The following is an 18487-nucleotide window of genomic DNA, read 5'->3' on the forward strand; positions in this document are numbered from 1 at the left end:
TATATCTATATATTTTTTTAAAATTTTCATTGACTATGGGTCACGTGGAAGCAAACTTACCTTAAACTCTAAAACAAAATAAAATCAAGATGCTGGAAATCTAAACCAAAAACCTGATTCCAGCTCTGAAGGGTCTCTGGACCTGAAATGTTGAACCTGCTTTTTCTCCCTAGATGCTGTCAGAACCTACTGAGTTTCTCCAGCTTTTTTTTTTGTTATTGGAATAAAGTTTTTTTTTTTGGAAACTGTTTTAAGGTACTTTTTTTCACAACTGACTTCCAGTTTTTCAGTTCATGTATCTCTTATTATCCGTTATTTATTGCCCACCTTTCTTTCAAGAGATTTCAGCTGCAAGCACATCCAGCAGGATATTCATTCTCTTTTCTTTCACACCCCATTGTTTGTTTGAAGTTATTTGGAATACAAGTTTCCTTTCATTGTCAGCTGACTTGGCGTCTGTAATCTTCTTCAAAAAAAGCAGGAAATATGGGATCTGGCAGCTTCTGATGAGCTCTTTAGACTGATTTAAATGCCAAAGGGAATGACTGTGCAATGCGGAAAGGGGAAGATAGAATACAAAAAGATGGATCCAGAAGAAGTATAAGTGGATGCCAGGAGTGATGTGGGTGGAGGGGTGGTCGTGATCTGTCTTTACTTTCGATTCAGATTCCTTGCTGTGTTGAACTCCAATGGGACCGTGTAGAAGGCAAAAGATTGAGTGAGTAGGATGGCAAAACTAGATGCAAGTGACCAGATACTCCAGTACTGCTGAAGGACTGGACAGAGCTGTTGACCAAAGCATTCTGTCTCTAACATTTTGGTCTGTCTGGCTTGTGGAGAGGAGATGGCAGCTGCAACTTTCTCTTATTGTTAAACTTGAAGCCGCAATTGTTGTGCGGTATGTAAGGAAAATGGCACTGTTGTGCTATAAATCTGTCCTTTATTTTGGGTGGGATAATTTTTTTAAATATACTTCATCTACACATTGCTGCCACCTCCCCACAAAACACACATTGTGGTGATGTCACTGGACTATTTAACCAGAGCTCCAGGTTAACATCCAGGGGACGTGGGTTTGAATACAAGCATGGCATATGTTATAATTTTGAATCTAATAAAAACCTGGAATTAAAAAGCTAGCCTCATGATAATATAACCACTATTTGATTTGCCAAATTTGTATGGTTCACTCCTGCCCCTCTTTTTTTTTTTTTTAAGAAGAGAACAAAATCTGCCAGACTTATCTGGGCTAACCTACATGTGACTCAGTAATGTGAGAATTAACTGTCCTCTGGGCAATTGCGAATGGGCGAGAAATGCTGGCCTCGCTGGTGATGCCCACCTCTTACGAACAAAGAAAAATCACTTCTCATTCATTGAATTTTTTTTTTTTGGCCTGATCATTTTTAATGCAGAATGTGACTTTTTTTTTTCCTCAAACAATGAACCTATCAAAAATACCAATGTACTCAAAACTACATTTTTTACGTTGTACTTCATTTGAAATAAAGTAATTAACAAATTGATCTGACATGTCTTCAGACAGCTTTGGAAAGAGATAATAATGGGAGAACAGAATCGCCACCTGTGTACACACTGCATGAACTGCAAAGTTTAAAATTTACAATTCTACAACTTTGACAATTATTTACATAATTGGATCTGTCTCTCTTCAGGTTCCGTGTATATTTTCGTTCCAAGCTTAACATTTTGGATGCAGTTATTGTGGTTGTTACCCAGGTTATTACAATGGTATATGCCTTTTCTGATTTGAGTGGAGCAACTCTTATTCCCAGGTATAGTGATATATAGTTAAAACACAAAAATATTCATGTTACTTTAATATAGATTCAACTGAACTAAAATGTTGCATAATTTTAGAGTACATTTTGGATGGTTGCATTTTAGCGGGTTGTAAGCATCTCTAAGCTAGGCTAGAGAAAACATTGATCTAAATGGAAATTGATTGAAGTAAATTTGCAAATTTGAATTTCAACATCTGGCCATGTGGCATCACTTTTTTGAGCTACAGCCTGATGTCACATCCCAGTAACACAACTATTTATTTAATAGTTACAAGTGGCACAATTTAAAATGCTTATGTTGATAGTTGAATATAAGAGCAGGAATAGACCATTCTACCCCACTGTTCAAGGTCATGGCTGATCTGCCCCAGGCGCCTCTCCTTTTTTTTTATCATTATCATTATGCCAGCTCCTCATAGCCCTCAATGCCTCTTTCTTTTAAAAATTATGAATTTTGACGTGTGATTGAAAACCACGACTGACTTTCACACTTTTTGCCTTTTTTGTATTCACAAAGACTACCTGAAAAGTGCACATTAAGTAGTCAAATGGTAGTCATTTTGTTTTGTCTACAGCAAATCTCATCAATGAGATGAATGATCAGTTAATCAATCTTGCACTATTTGGGGAAGATGGTGTCTGAAGTCTTTACAAGTCTGACCTGAACCCCACGTGCAGACAAGATGAGACTTTGGTTTAATGGATCAGTCGTAAGGTAGCATTTCTGTCAACTGTATGTCTCTTCAGTACTTTCATACTAGAGTGCCAGACTAGGTTAGGATCAAAGGCCAGAGTGTATAATGAGCTCTTAGCATTCTGAGGTGAGTGTCATCAACTACCATTTTCTTTCTTAATGGAAGGGAAATTTGCGAATGAGCTGACTGCATGGACCTTGAAGTCATAACTAAGGCTTTGCAAAACGATAAAATATTTCTCTGGCAGTTTAATAGCAAAGGAATTGTTCCTGAATTTATCTGGGGTGAATTAGAGCATTTGTTTTGCTGCTACATGGAGTTGTGTAACGTTTGAATTTTGTCTTGAGCTACTGATTTCCACCTCCCCACACTCCCAGTATAATTTGGGCAGTCATTCTCTAAATTGGGGGTAGTATTTCCACTGGTTTTCTCTAACATTAACATTACATTTTCAGGAATATTGTAAATTGGGTTATATCCCACAGTCCCTGGTGCAATTTGTTTTTCAAGTATGTTGGCTGTCTTCTGTTTGTGTTTGTTTTAGTGGGGTGTGTAGTTGTCTTTATAGGGTAGTAGCAGACCATTTTGGCCTGTCTGGTCCATTCTGGTATAACAAGGTGTAGAGCTGGATGAACACAGCAGGCCAAGCAGCATCAGAGGAGCAAGAAGGCTGACGTTTTGGGCCTAGACAAGGGTCTAGGCCCAAAACGTCAGCCTACCTGCTGTGTTCATCCAGCTCTACACCTTGTTATCTCAGATTCTCCAGCATCTGCAGTTCCTACTATCTCTAGTCCATTCTGGTGTTTAAGTTCCATGCTTGCTGTTTCCAAACTCTATCAACACAGCCCTCTGTTTGTTTCATCTTTCTTTTTAATTGCTTCGCTTTTCATCTTAAACCCCTCTGAATGCAGCTGTGCTTTTTGATCCAACTACTCTTCCATAATAGAGAATTTCACATTTTAACTCTTAGTGAAGATTGTTCTTTGTTCTTTCTGACCCTGCCCGCTACAAATAGCTATATCACTTTTTTTTTTTCTATGCATCATATCAAACCCATTAGGCTACCCCTCAGTCTTTTTTTTTTTGAGAGAAGAATCCCAGCCTGGTCAATCTTTGGGTATGACATCTTTAAATATAGTAAATAATAATCTAGAAATTTTTTATTTCGTAATTTACCAAGTCTCTCTATTCTTTTCTCTCTCATCTGGAGATTGGAATAGGTCACATTTAGACCACATTTTGGAATAATGAGTTTCTGTAGAAAGTTAGTGTTTACCTCTGCTTTCCTGTTCAGTCTTTCTAGAATTAAATCCCAGTGGTTGTTTGCCTTTTTTTTAAATGGCCTTATTAATCAACATCGCTATTTTTAGTGATTTGTGTATCTTTCTCCCAGATTCCTCTGCTCCTCTACCCCATTCAGGCACTTATTTTCCAAGGAGTATTGATATTGCTATGTAATTCGGCGATCCCAGCTGAGAACATGGTATTTGATGATTTGACCCATTACAAGGAACTTAGTCACTTAAATGTATCTATGCAAGGTATTTGAAATCCTTAAATTGTATAGTATAAACATTTGGATGATGTTAAGCGATCTTGCTTTAAATTTGTTTGTAGCAAAGGACGCCAGATTTTTTTTTTTCTGCTGATGTTTCAGATACCCTTCTTGAGGGGAAGTTTGGATTTCTAAAGGATGGATATTCTCTAATAAACTTTGTTCCTTCAGGGTGGTTACTGTTTTTCGAGTGCTTCGAGTTGTCATCTTGGTTAGAATTTTCAGGCTTGCCTCACAGAAAAAACATCTTGAAAAGGCTACCAGACGAATGGTGAGTTTTGTTTTATCATTTAAAACACCTCTTGTACAGCAGGAGGCTCATAGGACAGTGTTCCTAAACCTCTGTCGGTATATAGTTAGCCCATCTGTTTGAACTCTGGGAAATGTAGTTACAATACTCAATTAGCAGAATTATTTCTTGATAAATTATACAATGGCTTATAGCTCAAAGGCAATGAAATAATGCACATTAGGATCTGCAAATCGTGATCGTCACTCTGCTAGTCTGAAATCATTTGCTAAAGACTTAACTGTTGATAAAATTAACTTGAAATGGAATAACTTATAAATGAATGTAGATGTTACAGGACAAGGTGAGGACTACTGTATTTTAGCAAGTGGCATTTGATACAGGACAAAGGAAAAGTTGAAATGAGCTGAACAGGAGAGCATTGGAATAACCAGCTACAAGTGACAGGCATGAAGAGGTTTTCAGTAGTGGATGCATGACAGTAGGCAGTGTTATAGAGACCAAAACAGACAAAGTTTGTTTTTGTCACTGTCACTGTTACTCTTCTAGTCTCTTCAGAGAAGTTTCATGTGCCTGATTCCTGGAAAGAAGGGATTAACTTTGAGAATTGTTGATTTGTGGAATTTTCTTCCCCTGAAAGCGTTGGAGATTGGACCATTGAAGATGGTCAAAACAGAGTTAGACTTTGATCAAGAGTTGAAGATTGTAGATGCAGACAGGAACATGGAGTTAACCAGCATGTTCTGTCCTTTTCACAGAATTTGGAAGTTCAATGTTTGCTTCCTTCCCTGAACTTGTTGGGGATAATAGTTCTCCAATTAGTTGAGAGAACGAAGAACATAAATTCCATGCTGCAGAGTAAAAGCTGTAGATGAGACACCAATCTTCGGTCTGGACATACAACAAATTGCCTATTCAAAGATTTAATTGTATGGTTTTAGAGAGTGGAACATTTGTGTGATGGTGACTGTAACTTTGACTTTCCATTATAATTCTGTTGTTTGAGATGATAAAATTTGAGGGTTTAGTTCCGTATTACTGTGCTTTTCTCCCTCCTTGACTAAAGTTTTTTTTTTTTAAATTGCAGTCCTTTTTTATTTACTACCACAGTGACTACATCAAGATGACTATATTATAGAATTATAGTTAAGTCATCAGATCAGAAGACTGGTTTTAGTGAATTTCTTTGTTAATGTCAATGTGATCTTAAAAATATGACCTCTCTTTCTTCAACAGTACTATATTGTACAAAAGACTTCCTACATCTAAATTAAGAAACTATCCCTTAACTAATCATAGCACTTCCATAATTTTCGTTCATTTAAATGAACTGATTTCTGATTTAGTTGCCCAGGATACCTTTATGAAGTAACCATGGAAAGTAATCTGGATCATGGTGTCTGCAGTGCCTTTCTCCCTCTGTGTACTGAATGAAGGCACCTCTCCAGTGGATGAATTAAACTTTTGGGAACTCTGTATAATAAAGAATTGCAATCAATGTAGGCAATTCAAGGAAATTGGGGTCTTTAAGGAGTTGTGGTGCCTTGGTGTAAGGGGGTGGGGTAAACAAAATCTCAAGATTATGGGGAGGGAAGACATGAGCATGTGGATAAGTGGTACACTTTCTTAACAAGTGAGGTATAATGAGCCTGGCATGGTACTGAATAGTGAGATTTTGACCTTGGATGAAAGACTAAAGTGAACTATGTATTGTGAAGGTGAGTTTTGTTATATGGATTAATATAGAGCTTTTTAGGTCCTAACTCTTTATTGGAGATGATGCTTAATATTAGAGGGGACCCATGTGGAATAGGACTGTATGAAGAGGGATGTTAAATAAGTTATTGCCTGGACTATCATAAAGTATTAATTTGTGATCTAATTAAACAACTAAAATCGCTATGTTGAAGAAAATTATTTAGCTTGTTAAATTTGTGTCGATGATAGCTGTTACCAACTCATTTCTGGATGTTCTTTTTTGTACCCTTTCTTGGCTGCATTTACACTCTTCCCAGTGACCAATTTTGAGGCTGAGCTTCCTTTTTTGTTTTAGTGGCAGTTAAGAAGATCTTACACATTTTGTTTAGCACATATAACCTCACTTGCTTTAAGTTTTTTTTTTTTTGTGAGGAGAATTAAAATAGATTTGGTGAACTAATTACATTTGCTAGACAAGGCAAAAAAGTCACTGAAAATATTCACAAGTCAGATATAATCTCATGTTAATGTGTCAGGTATAGACCATAAAGGGAGAACATTATTTTATTTGTACCTCTTTTATTTTCTACATATAATGGCATTTTAGTAGCATATTAATGGAGGATTGATAAAACTTTTCTTAATTTACAGGTATCTGAAAACAAAAGGCGCTACCAAAAGGATGGATTTGACTTGGATCTCACTTATATAACTGGTTTGTAATTGTCCTGTTAGTAAATAGTTCCTTTTAAGAAAATAAATTTTTAGTTTCCAATCTTGTATAGCTAAATGAATAGTCAACTGTTCCACAAATGTTTGTTGGATTGAAGCCAGCTGTCATCTCGAGAGCAATCTTGGAAGTAATCTGCTTTCTGATTGGAAGAATACTAGTTCTTCCTGCCGTGACCTGGCTGAAGTTAGTAGTAATTTTGGAATTTGTGATAGCTCCTCCTACGTCTGTCTTTGGTATAATGTTAATAATCTGGTGGACAGTGTTGTAGTGGTGATTTATGAGGATTAATCATCTGAGGTTAAGTGTCTAAAATTTATCTTCTATACCGTTTACAGACAGAGTAATTGCCATGTCATTCCCATCCTCTGGAAAGCAGTCGCTGTATAGAAATCCAATTGAGGTACAGTAGGAATCTTGATGAACACTGCATACACTTAATGCAGGCAAACATATAATTTTAGCATTTAAGAAATTTCTAAATTGGGGTATCTAACAAACTGGATTTGCTTGTTTGATTCAGCAGTCTTATTTCTTCCTTCCAGCCACTAATGATGCTGATCATTTTGTTTATTAAATGTTCTAATTTATGCTTTGATAATTTGTACATTTTACTACAATCCAAAAACTATCTGAGGAGAATACTTTAGTGCCTAAACACAAAGGTGCTACTAAGGTTCAAATTAAATCTGAAAGCATTTTCCTGGATACCTTGCTGTTCATGCTATCAAATAAATATTTGGAGTGATATTTGCACATTACGTAACTTGTTGATTTTAACATAAAGTGATCACAGGAAATTAAAACCAATGAGGTTGTATCTATTTTGATAGGATCAGGAACATAACTGTGTTTTAACAAGGCTAGAAAACTAAAATCACGAGATTTGGTACAAAAACTAAACTTACAAGGGATTTGGGGTGACCTGGCTCGATGGATAGAAAACTGGCTTGGTCATAGAAGACAGGGTAGTGGTGGAAGAATGTTTGTTTTTCAGAATGGAGACCAGTAACTAGTGGTGTTCCACAGGGATCAATCTTCTGTCCTTTGTTTGTTGTATGTATAAATGATCTGGAGGAAAACGTGGGTGGTCTGATAAGCAAGTTTGCTGATGACCCGAAGATTGGTGGAGTTGCTGATAAGGCCAACGATTGTGAAAGTATACAACAGGATATAGATAGATTGGCGACTTGGGCACAGAATTGGCCAATGGAGTTTAATCCAGACAAATGTGAGGTGATGCATTTTGGACGATCAAATTTAGGTATGAATTATATTGTAAATGGCAGAACTCTTAAGAACACTAGCATTCAGGTGGAAATAAGTGTGGAGATGGAGGAACACAGGCCAGGCAGAATCAGAAGAGCAGGAAAGTTGACGTAATGTGTCAGGATCCTTCTTTGGATGGATCAGGGTGTTCAGGTCCACAGTTCCCTGAAAGTGGCAGCACAGGTAGCCAAGGTAATTAAGAAGGTATATGGCATGGTTGCCTTCATTGCCTGGGGCATGGAGTACAAGAGTTGGCAAAACAGATTGCAGCTATATAAAATGTTAGGCTGTATTTGGAGTATTGTGTGCAGTTCTGGTCACCACTCCACCAGAAGGATGTGGAAGCTTTGGAGAGAGGGCAGAGAAGGCTCACCAGGATGTTGCTTGGTCTCCAGGGCGTTGACTATGAGGAAAGGTTAAAAAGACTAGGATTGTTTTCACTGGAAAAATGGCAGCTGAGAGTAGACCTGATTAGAGGTCTACAAAATTATGAGAGGCATAGATAGGGTGAATAGTCAGGTTCTCCCACACCCCCCAGGTTGAAGTTTAAATTACAAGGGGTGCAGGTTCAAGGTCGGGGAGGGGGGGTGGGGGGGAGTTTGAGATGTGGGAGGGAAGTTTTTTTTTCATGCAGAGAGTGGTAACAGCCTGGAATGCACTACTGGAAGAGGTGGTGGAAGCGGACACGTTGAAGACATTTAAGAGGCACCTAGATGGGTACACGAATAGGGCGGGAATAGAGTATGGATTTTTTTTTTATAGATTAATTAGGGCATGATGGTCAGCACAGCTTGGAGGGCTGAAGGGCCTGTTCCTGTGCTGTACTCTTTCACTTGGACATTTGTTCACTAGAACGCAGACCAAAGTTGGTGCACATAATGACAGGATTTCCTCTGATTTAAAAGTGCTAATATTTTATTTGGTCATTTTATCCATATGAAATGAATTTGGATCACTTTGAACCTAGTTGCCCCACTGCAACCTTCCAATTGGTCACAATATTGAATGGAATACTGGTATAATTTGGGTGAAATGGAAAAGATTTCTAGGTATAGAACAGGTCTACTTTTTATTTCCTTGAGACAGGGTGGAGGGAACCTCTAACATGCATCTAATTTTAGTGAATCCTGATATGGGTTGTATTTAACAAACACCAGTTTGATTATGTTTTTCATTCCCCAGTGCTGATGCTTCCACTCCAATTATCTAAAAATTTAAAATGTATCTTAAAGGTGCTCCATTTGAAAAATTACTGATTTTGGAATAAATATTTTCATAGATCTGGGTACTGGACCTTTTTTCAATGAAGAATCTAGCTATTTTTGATTTGGTTCTTTGTCTTGAACACTTAGCATAAATATAGACCATATTTATTTGTAGAACATACTTTTTTCCCTTTGGTGCAAAATGCTGTTAAAGGTGGAACAAACTAGATGAAATCCATTTTACAGGTTGCCATCAGCCCAGTAATGAACAACTTGATACCAATATGGTTGAGGTGGTTTTTTTTTTTTGGTTTCTTCATCTACCAGAGATCAGTTAGCTCAGTTATTTGGACAGCTGGTTTGTGAGTGAAGGCAAAAATGCAGGTTTCATTCTTGTATCAGCTGAGGTCACCATGGATACCCACTCCCCTAACCTTCCCCTCACCTGAGGTGTGAAGGTCGTTGTGTTAAACTTTGTGTGTGTTCACTGTCATTTGACACAGAAACCCATCCTGTGAGATAATGGCAACTTTCACTTTTTCACCTGTTGATAATGTCCTCCTGCTGCTTTTCCATGTTGATTTTATAGGCAACTGAGTTAAAGGAGTCAGACTAATTTTGTTTTAACAGTAAAGTGAAGTGCTGTGTGTTTTTAGCTGTTGACTGTTTGTTTGATATTTTGCAATAAATTTGATCCTCCAGGATGGGCAATGTGAATGAGAGCAGTTCTCATGCTCTGTGGCATTTTTTGTGTAGTATAGTTTTCCATAATACTGCTTAATTGACCAAAAATTTTATTTGCATGTTTGTCCAAGCATGTTTCCATGTTCCTTCACCAGCATGTAAGGGAGAGCTGTTCAGCAGTAGCAAGATTATTCATTGGTGACAGGTCTGACTTGTGACTTAAAATTTAAGATATGTGAGGAAAAATGGCCCGGTCTGATTTTGGAAAGTTGGATGACACAAACTTTGTATAACAATACCAACTGAAACAATATAAAATGCTGTATACCTCTTTGCAGCTCAGTTTAAATTGGTGCTTACTCTAACCATAAGGCAAACCTACTGATCATTTAAGGTAGCATTTGAGCCACAATTTGAAGTGTAGAAACCCTGAGCATGTGCACCATATTTTAGCTGCTCTACTTGTATTTAAGTGATTTGAGATCATGGGAGTGAGGGGAGAAGGAATTGACTATTGTACCATTATGTTTCAATTTGTTTCAAACCTGGTTCACCACAACTTTGCATTTGTTATTCATCTGTTCTGCAGTAGTTCACAAGGGAAACCAATTGAGATCAACAGGAATTAAAATCATTTCTACTTTCTTGTAAAATTATTTTCGGTCATGTAGATGAGTTGAAATATTGTTGTCACTGTTGAGCCCTTTTGAATTACACCAACTCAAAGTCTTGCCTCTCGCGACCAATGGGTTATCTCTATTAGCTGTGGTTTTGGTTCCAAACATTGGGGTTTTTTTTTTTTGTTTTTTTTTTTTGAATAGATGTTCCCTCAACCAGCCATGTCCAATTAAGCTGAAAGGAACCGGGCTTGTTAAAGTTGGTGTGCACTGATATTTTGTCATGAGTCATGGAGCCAGAGACAGGTTGTTGCATTTTAAGCTGGATCTTCTGAGAATGACCAGTTCTGTAGGGGTCGGAGCAGAATCACCTTCTCAATTTACAGTTTGCATATAATTGCTGAAACATTTCAAAATATGATTTAAACAATATTAAGCACTTTTTTTCTCAAAAATTCAACTTGTACTGCTTACCCTTCACTTTTTTTTTTCCTTTTTTTTTTCCCGTTTTACTAATGGAACTTCCATTAGGTAATACAATAACGTTTATATAACAATTTCCAAACTTAAGTGGAGTAAAAATTTTACTTTACTGTTTCTCAGTACTTCTGTTGAAAGTATGATCCACGTGGAGGAAACTGAGTGAGGTGAAGGTAGAGTTGAAACCAGGAAATTACTGCTGAGGCTTTATTTTGAATCTGTGTTCTGTTTATCGCTGACAAATGATCTTGCCCCTTTTAAAATTTTAGCTTGATTTTTGTTTTAGAGGGAATTGGAAATACAGAAGTTGTGTGGGGGAGGGCAAGTTATTTTCACGACCCAGAAAGATGCATAACCTAAATTGATGGCATTTGTACGATCAAATATTGTCCTTTACCCACACTTGCTGAGACTTTTTTGTTCTTCCTTCTCTACCCTGCTCTCCCCTTCTCTTCTCTTTTCTTTTCTTAAAAAAAAACCTTTTTTGATCTAAGTTGTGCCACTCACTGAACATAAACAGACTGTGCCAGTTTACAAAAAAATTATGGAGAGATGTACACAAAGCAGTTTTGTATTTTGAAACATGACTGGTAGGGGGAAAAGTTGCTGCCTAAACAAAAACCTATGCTGGTTGTATGTGGCACTCCAAAATTTGATTTTATTTTTTTTAAAAAAATCAAGGAATCCTTTTTAATATGAAGTGCAAACTTGTGTTAAACCCTCCCGTTGTCATTTTCAGGTCAACTCGTGAAGTTTTGATTTATAAACAAATTTGCTTGGCAGAACACTGAACTAAAGCAATTAAGTTAGATGTAATTGTTTCAAGAGCTTGGTCTTAATTTAATCTGCCAAGTGAATCGTGCTTTTCTGTGCAGAAATGATTTCAAAAAGTTAGTTGAGCAATTGATTTCTGCAGTGTAGATATTGCTGTGTGCCTATTTTGATAGATGGTGGACTTCCAATCAATACTGGAGATTTAACATTGAGATGGTTTAATAACCAACAATGGGTTGCATGCATGATATTGTATACTAACTTTCAAATTCCAAGTCCCTGAAGGTTTGGTTTTTAAATTTCTTCTGAATGAAAGCTCAACTGTGCTTTTTTGTAAAGAAGACCACAATTAGGGGAAAAATGTTGGAGAAAAAAATATGACGTAGGCCCACCTTTTTATCTAAAGTTGGGTTGGCTTTGTCTCTCTCTCTCTCTTTTTGGGGATCATCGTGTTCTGTTCACAATATCCCCTTCCACTCGTTCTCTTGCTGTTTTGCCTGATCTCATCAGAGATTGGAAAATTAGTATCTTGTAATTTTAGTTTTCCATTTCTTTGTGCTGTATTTTAATTCTGAGGCATCCAGCACCAACTGTTTTTGACTGCTTTGTTTTCACTGATCTGGAATGTCTCTCTAAAGAAATTGCATGGTTGAAGAATGTCTTAGATCAAACTTTTACCCCACTAATCCAGTTTGTTTCACATGCTGATTTTTGGATCTTAAAAAAAATTAGAATTTTTCTTTCTAAATTTTATACCTACTTTAACCCATTGTTTAATTTGTTCATGGGATGTAAAATTTTGGCTAGGCCAGCATTTATTGTCTTTAGCGAAGGTGGTGGTGAGCTGCAGTCTACTGTACATGGGCACACACCAGTGTTAAGAAGGGACCTCATCAGGATTTTTACTATTCTTTCACTGTTAGCGTCATAGTTCCAAGTCAGGATGGTGAGTGGCTTGGAGGGGAATTTGTCCACATGCATCTGCTGCCCTTGTCATTCTAGGTGGCAGAGGTTGCAGGTTTAGAAGGTGCTTTGAATTACTGCAGTGCATCTTCTAGATGGTACACACTGCTGCTGTGCATTGTTGGTGAAAGAAGTGAATGTTGAAGGTGGTGGGCTGGTTGCCTGCTTTTGTCCTCACTGAGCTGCACCTATCTGGACAAGTGGAGAGTATTCTATCTGGCTGTTATGCCTCTTCAGCATCTAAAAACAAAACCCATTTCTCCTCGCAGAATCCCTGCTGTTGAACCCACTGCATTTAAATAGCTTGTCCAGTTATGTTTCTGGTCTATTAACTACTGGGAATCTCTAACATTCAATTGCTTTACCATTACAAAGCGTGATGGTTAGATTATCTGTCTCGTTGGAGATGGTCATTGCCTGGCACTTGTGTGACATGAATGTTACTTGCTGGTCTATCAGCTCTGCCCTTGATACTGAAGCAGTATCAAACTTGATCTTTATTAAAAACAAAATTCAATCCCATTGTTTTGAGGTTTAGTGCTACTTGTAAGACCCAATTGATAGTCCTTTCAGGATAATTTCCAAAAAGCAGTGGTATGTTTCACATGTGAAATGCAGAGGAAATATAGGCCATTTTTAACATCACTTATTTCAAACAAAAATCTCCTGGTTTCCATTAAATTCTTGCCATGCATGATTGTGCTATGTTGTGTAGTCACTTCCTGTCAATTGTACAGGGGTAGGAAATCCAAAGTCTGCCAATACAAGAATATTTTAGCATAACCAAACTATAGAGCAGCAATGAGATTATCATTTTTGGTTGCCTAACAGATGATTCATCAAATATTCATCCCACAATGTGCCAGACTATAACCAGCTTCACCAAAAGAGAATCAAACCATCACCCCTTGACTTTAAATGACATTCCTATGGCTAATTCTTCCACTATACCAATAGCATCTTGGGAGGGACTGCATTTGACCAGAAACTGAACTTGACCAGCTATTTTACATGCGACCGCAAGAGCAGATCAGAAGCTAGAGTTAGCAAGATAGCTTGTCTTCTGACTCCTTTAGAGCCTGTACACCATTTGGTAAAGTCAGGAGTGTAATGGAGTATTCTCACTTTCCTGGATGAATGCATCTCCACCAACACTTAAGCGGCTGGACTCCATTTAGGTCAAAGCAGGTGGTTGGGTGCCAGCACATTTCCCTTCATTCACACGTATTCATGGTGACAGCAGTGCTCATCTGCAAGATGTGCTGCAACAACTCTCAAACATTGCTTTGAAAGTAGTTTTAAACCAGTGACCTCTCCCATGATCTAGAAGAACAAACGTAGCAGATGCATGGGAATCTGTAGGTTCTCCTCCAGGCCACTCACCATTGTCACTTAGAGCTAATTTTGCTATTCCTTTACTGTCACAGGGTCAAAATCCCAGAAGTACCTACCTGCCAACGCTCAATGTGCTGACACCATGAGCTGCAATAGCTCAAATTGACCTAGCTCCACCTTTTTTAATTGATTTTGGAAAAATAGGTTAAACTATCTGTTCAGAGATGTTATTACACACCTCTGGAGCAGCTAGGACTTAAGTTGCCTTGGTTCAGGGATAGGGACACTACCTCTGCGCCACAAGAGGCCCTCCAAGCTTTACCTTTTTATAATGGGAATTTGGAAATTGGTAACAAATGCTGGACTCACTAGTGACACTCTCATCACATGGAAGAATAAATTGCTGACAATTGTTTTCTACCAACCTGTTAATGTGTTTAGACAGTGTTTTCTAATTGGGTCAATGGTTTGTCTTTGCTAGTACTTTCTAAACTATTCCGGCAATTCAGCAGAATCGATTTGAGGTATGGGGATGTAGGTTCGTGAACCTGTGCTCAGCACGTTTTTGTTTTCTGATTAGGTTGTGTGCATGGTGCATCCAAAATTTAACATCAATAAAGGCACCTGAACTGCCAATATTATTTATGAGCCTCTAATTCCACTACATCCACTTTGTAGGGTTTCTGTTGGGATTGCACAGGAAGAAAATAAGCCTCTTTACAACCAACTATTGGCTTCCATTTAGTATTGTAAGTTGTTCAGGTGTTGCCTTTATAAAACTGGAGAAGTTCTAACTTAGCCAATTATTCTTATGTTAGCATCTTCCCAATTACTTGTACTTTGAAATAAGCAGTGTTTGTTGACAACCTTTGTTTTAGTGCTTATGACTGGATTCACCAGCACCTTTTTTTTTGAATCAACCCTTGCTGAATGCTGGAGAAATGTGACAGCTGTGCCTCTTCTAAGGTAGTGCCTGACCAATTGTGTTATCAGGATAGTTTGACAAGACTAATATTGAAGATGAGACATTTTTTATTAGCTGGAGTCCTACTTTTGTTCATGAGAAAATCATTTTTGTGGTTGTTTGTGAAATCACAATTTCAGCACATCATTGTTAGAATCCTCCAAAGCAACATTCCTGACTGAATTGTTTCATTGATCTTTGATATTTCTCTCCAGCATGAGACCAACTTTCGTCTGGTAGCTCTCCATTTTCATGTTTTAGCTTGAATTTTGGATTTCCAACAAGGAAACATGAAACCCATGTCACTGACAAGAATATGAACAAGTCCTGACTTAGGCAATGAGTGATAGATAATGATTGTGAAACGATCTAGGGAATATCCACCTCCAAAATAAAACATGATGAGAAGCTTAGTTGGGCCAGCCACATCAACACTTTTTGTTAAGCAAGAACTTGGTAGAAGTTGGGTACTCTGACAACTTGGTTCATCTCCTCTCCCATGTTTTTTTTCGTTTTAAATCTTTCCTCGTACACCCCAAATTCATGCCTTTCTCTAATCTTTTGAGAGCTGTTACTATTCTGAGAAAAGCAGTCTGTTTGGTATTCCCTACTGCTGAACTTTTCTGACAGCAAGTTATTACTTCCTCAGTGTTCTGAGCCCTGTACCCTTTTGTGTCTGACCACCTTGGCTGTAACTTCCTGCAATTCTCTTCCAATTTGTGCACTGTTCTGGTTTGTACATGTAGAGCCATTCCTTCCTCATTATTGCTCTAATTGCTGAACTAGCCTACCTTCACCATTTACAAGGATAGCAGTTCACGCTGGATATCTTTACCAGCTCATTGAGGTCTTGACATCATAGACCATGTTGTACCAATTTCAAAAAAGCAAATATCAATTCTGTGGGTGCCTTGTCATTTATTTCTCTTGGTTGTGGTGGTGACATATGTTGAATTCATTATTTGGAGTTTAGGGGCGGCTCAGTGGTTAGCACTGCTGCCTCACAGCTCCAGGAATCCAGATTCGATTCCACCCTCGGGCGACTGTCTGTCTGTGTGGAGTTTGATCATTCTCTCCGTGTCTGCATGGGTTTCCTCCAAGTGCTCCGGTTTCCTCCCACAGTGCGGAGATGTGCAGGTTAGGTAGATTGGCCATGGGAAACTGCCCATGGTGTCTGGGGATATACATAATAGGTGGGTTAGCCATGAGGGTTACAGGGGAATGGGGTTAGTCTGGTTGGGCTGCTGTTCAGAGACTTGGTGAACACTCAATGGGCTGAATGGCCTGCTTCCACACTGTAGGGATTTTTGATTTTAGAATGCTGCTGTCATTAATACCTGTGCATCTCATACCTGAAATTTGGATTACTAAAGAATATTCCCAGATTCACCAGTGAGACTTGGTGAGAGAAATATGGAATTCAAAACACAATCAAAAGGCATGATCACATTGGAGCAGGTTTGAGAGGCTGATTTGTTCAAATTCTACTCCTATTGTATTTGTATGTTTGTGTGAATTAATGAGAGCTCTTGCCTTTTCCACATTCTGTCTTTAATTCCTAAACCACTTTTGGTTAGGTGTTAATACAAAAGCCAGATTCTGAGTGTTGCAAATACTCAAGTCAGGGTTACAGAAATGGAGAGGAAAATACTGAAATCTGATAGACCCGAAACATTAACTCTGTTTCTGTTGCCTGACCTTCTAAGTATTTCCAGTATTCTGTTTTTATTCTGACGGCTAGATTTTGTCTTGTTGACTAAGAACTAATAATTCACTTCTTTTCCCCTATCAGGAAGGGAAAGGATGGGTCACTGTTTAGCGATTCATATCCAGCATTCTAATAATGCCTGATGTGTGTATGTTGTACAGGTCATGAAGAGACCAATACTTTTTAACCCAGTCAATTGAACTGAATATTGGCTGGAGTTTCTGGAAATAATCAGACCCTTCAGGAAGCCTGCTGAAATCCACAACTCAAGTCCCTTGTTTTTTATTTAAAAAAATCCCTAATTTAAACTAGGGTTTTGCCTGGCTAGAGAAGCTGGCACAGTTGCTGTTGAACATAGTTAAAATTGCATACACCTCTACCTCTTTTGTTCTGTATCTGCATATGTAGGATATATTTTTACATTATTTTCTCTTTCCCCCATTACTTATTCATATTCAGTACTTGTGTTCAGAGGCTTTCTTGCCAAGGAATATGTTTAACACCCTCTTGTGCTTGCCTTCAAAATGACAAATGCACATCTGTTTAATCTCCTACCCACTGATGCTGCAGAGAAATGGTGGGTTCCTGGGTAGTCACCAGATTTGTAAGTGCTCAGTGTTTTTTTTTTTTTTGGTGAAGTGATGTACCAAAGCTATTCAGCTTTGTTAGAAATGCCTTTAGAGCTTCACAGAATTGTTCAAAGTTGTTTGAGCACTTCAGTCTACATACTCAATGATTGGTGAATTTGTTATTTTTTTTTTGCTCCTTGTCAGTAGGTCTGTGAAAGAAGTTTGCTGATATTAGAGTATTATCCTTGACATGTCCCATTTACCTGGCTTGGAGTCTAGCATGGTTTATCTTGGACCAGTTTGAGTTGTGCTATTGCGTGATCAGAGTTTAAATCACAACTTTTGGTGACATCAAATGAGTAACTGTTTTGATCCTGAACAACTTCTTAATTGAAGGTGATACTCTGAGGCTGAACTGAGAAAATAATGGTTGATTCCCTCCTGTCATTTGTGTATCTGGGATTGGAGTGGGGTAGAGGAATTGTTCGTGTTTTTTTTTGTTTCTGTTTTAACATTTTGTCTACCAAAAAGAGAATACATTGTTTCCTCTTTTGGTTTGGTTGTGCTTCCTCCAAAAAGAGTTGTGTAGATCCTTGGCTTAAACCCAATGAAGCTCCAAACTAGATCACTTTTCCTGATGGGTAAAAACTCCCCTTTTTTTTTTGGGCCCCCTTTTAAAAGTCAACGTAAAAGCCTGACAACTTGAAAATGATTATTACTGTCCACTGTTCATAGCCTAATTCCAAGGATTTTAATATTCATCTTTTAGGACAATATGTCTGTCATATGGTAAAAAATATTCTGACCACTCAGTGGGGCTTTCCTCATAGAAAGAGAATTCGGTAACTTTCCTCATCAAAGAAATGATTTGAGGAAATTTGCTGCTTGGCCCGCTGTGTTCATCCCGCTCTACACCTTGTTATCTCAGATTTTCCAGCATCTGCAGTTCCTACTATCTCTGAGGAAATTCAAGTCCGGTTTAACACCAGTAGTGAATGGTAACTGTTGGAAGCATGAGAAAAAGGGCTCAGTGTTTGAATTTATTTTTTAAATGAGCTAGAACCGTGTCTGAAAAATTTTTCTTTGGAAGTGAAGGATAAGCAGACAATTGAATTTAATGATTTTTGGGAATGAATCATTCCCACTCCCACTCCCACTCCCACTCCCACTCCCACTCCCACTCCCA

General features: G+C 38.0%; 1 protein-coding gene across 4 annotated transcripts in view; it reads left to right on the forward strand.

Annotated features, from left to right (window-relative positions):
* Positions 1-18487, forward strand: part of tpte (transmembrane phosphatase with tensin homology) — a 67445-nt gene that overhangs the window by 24274 nt on the left and 24684 nt on the right. For all 4 annotated transcript variants that reach the window (XM_048597711.1, XM_048597708.1, XM_048597709.1 and 1 more), the window contains 4 exons: positions 1677-1796; positions 4227-4326; positions 6655-6718; positions 7072-7136. In XM_048597711.1, the coding sequence (XP_048453668.1) occupies positions 1677-1796; positions 4227-4326; positions 6655-6718; positions 7072-7136 (349 nt within the window). The remainder of the gene's footprint in view (positions 1-1676; positions 1797-4226; positions 4327-6654; positions 6719-7071; positions 7137-18487) is intronic.

This window comes from Rhincodon typus, chromosome 6, assembly GCF_021869965.1.
Source record: "Rhincodon typus isolate 14 chromosome 6, sRhiTyp1.1, whole genome shotgun sequence".
Classification (NCBI taxonomy): Eukaryota; Metazoa; Chordata; class Chondrichthyes; order Orectolobiformes; family Rhincodontidae; genus Rhincodon; species Rhincodon typus.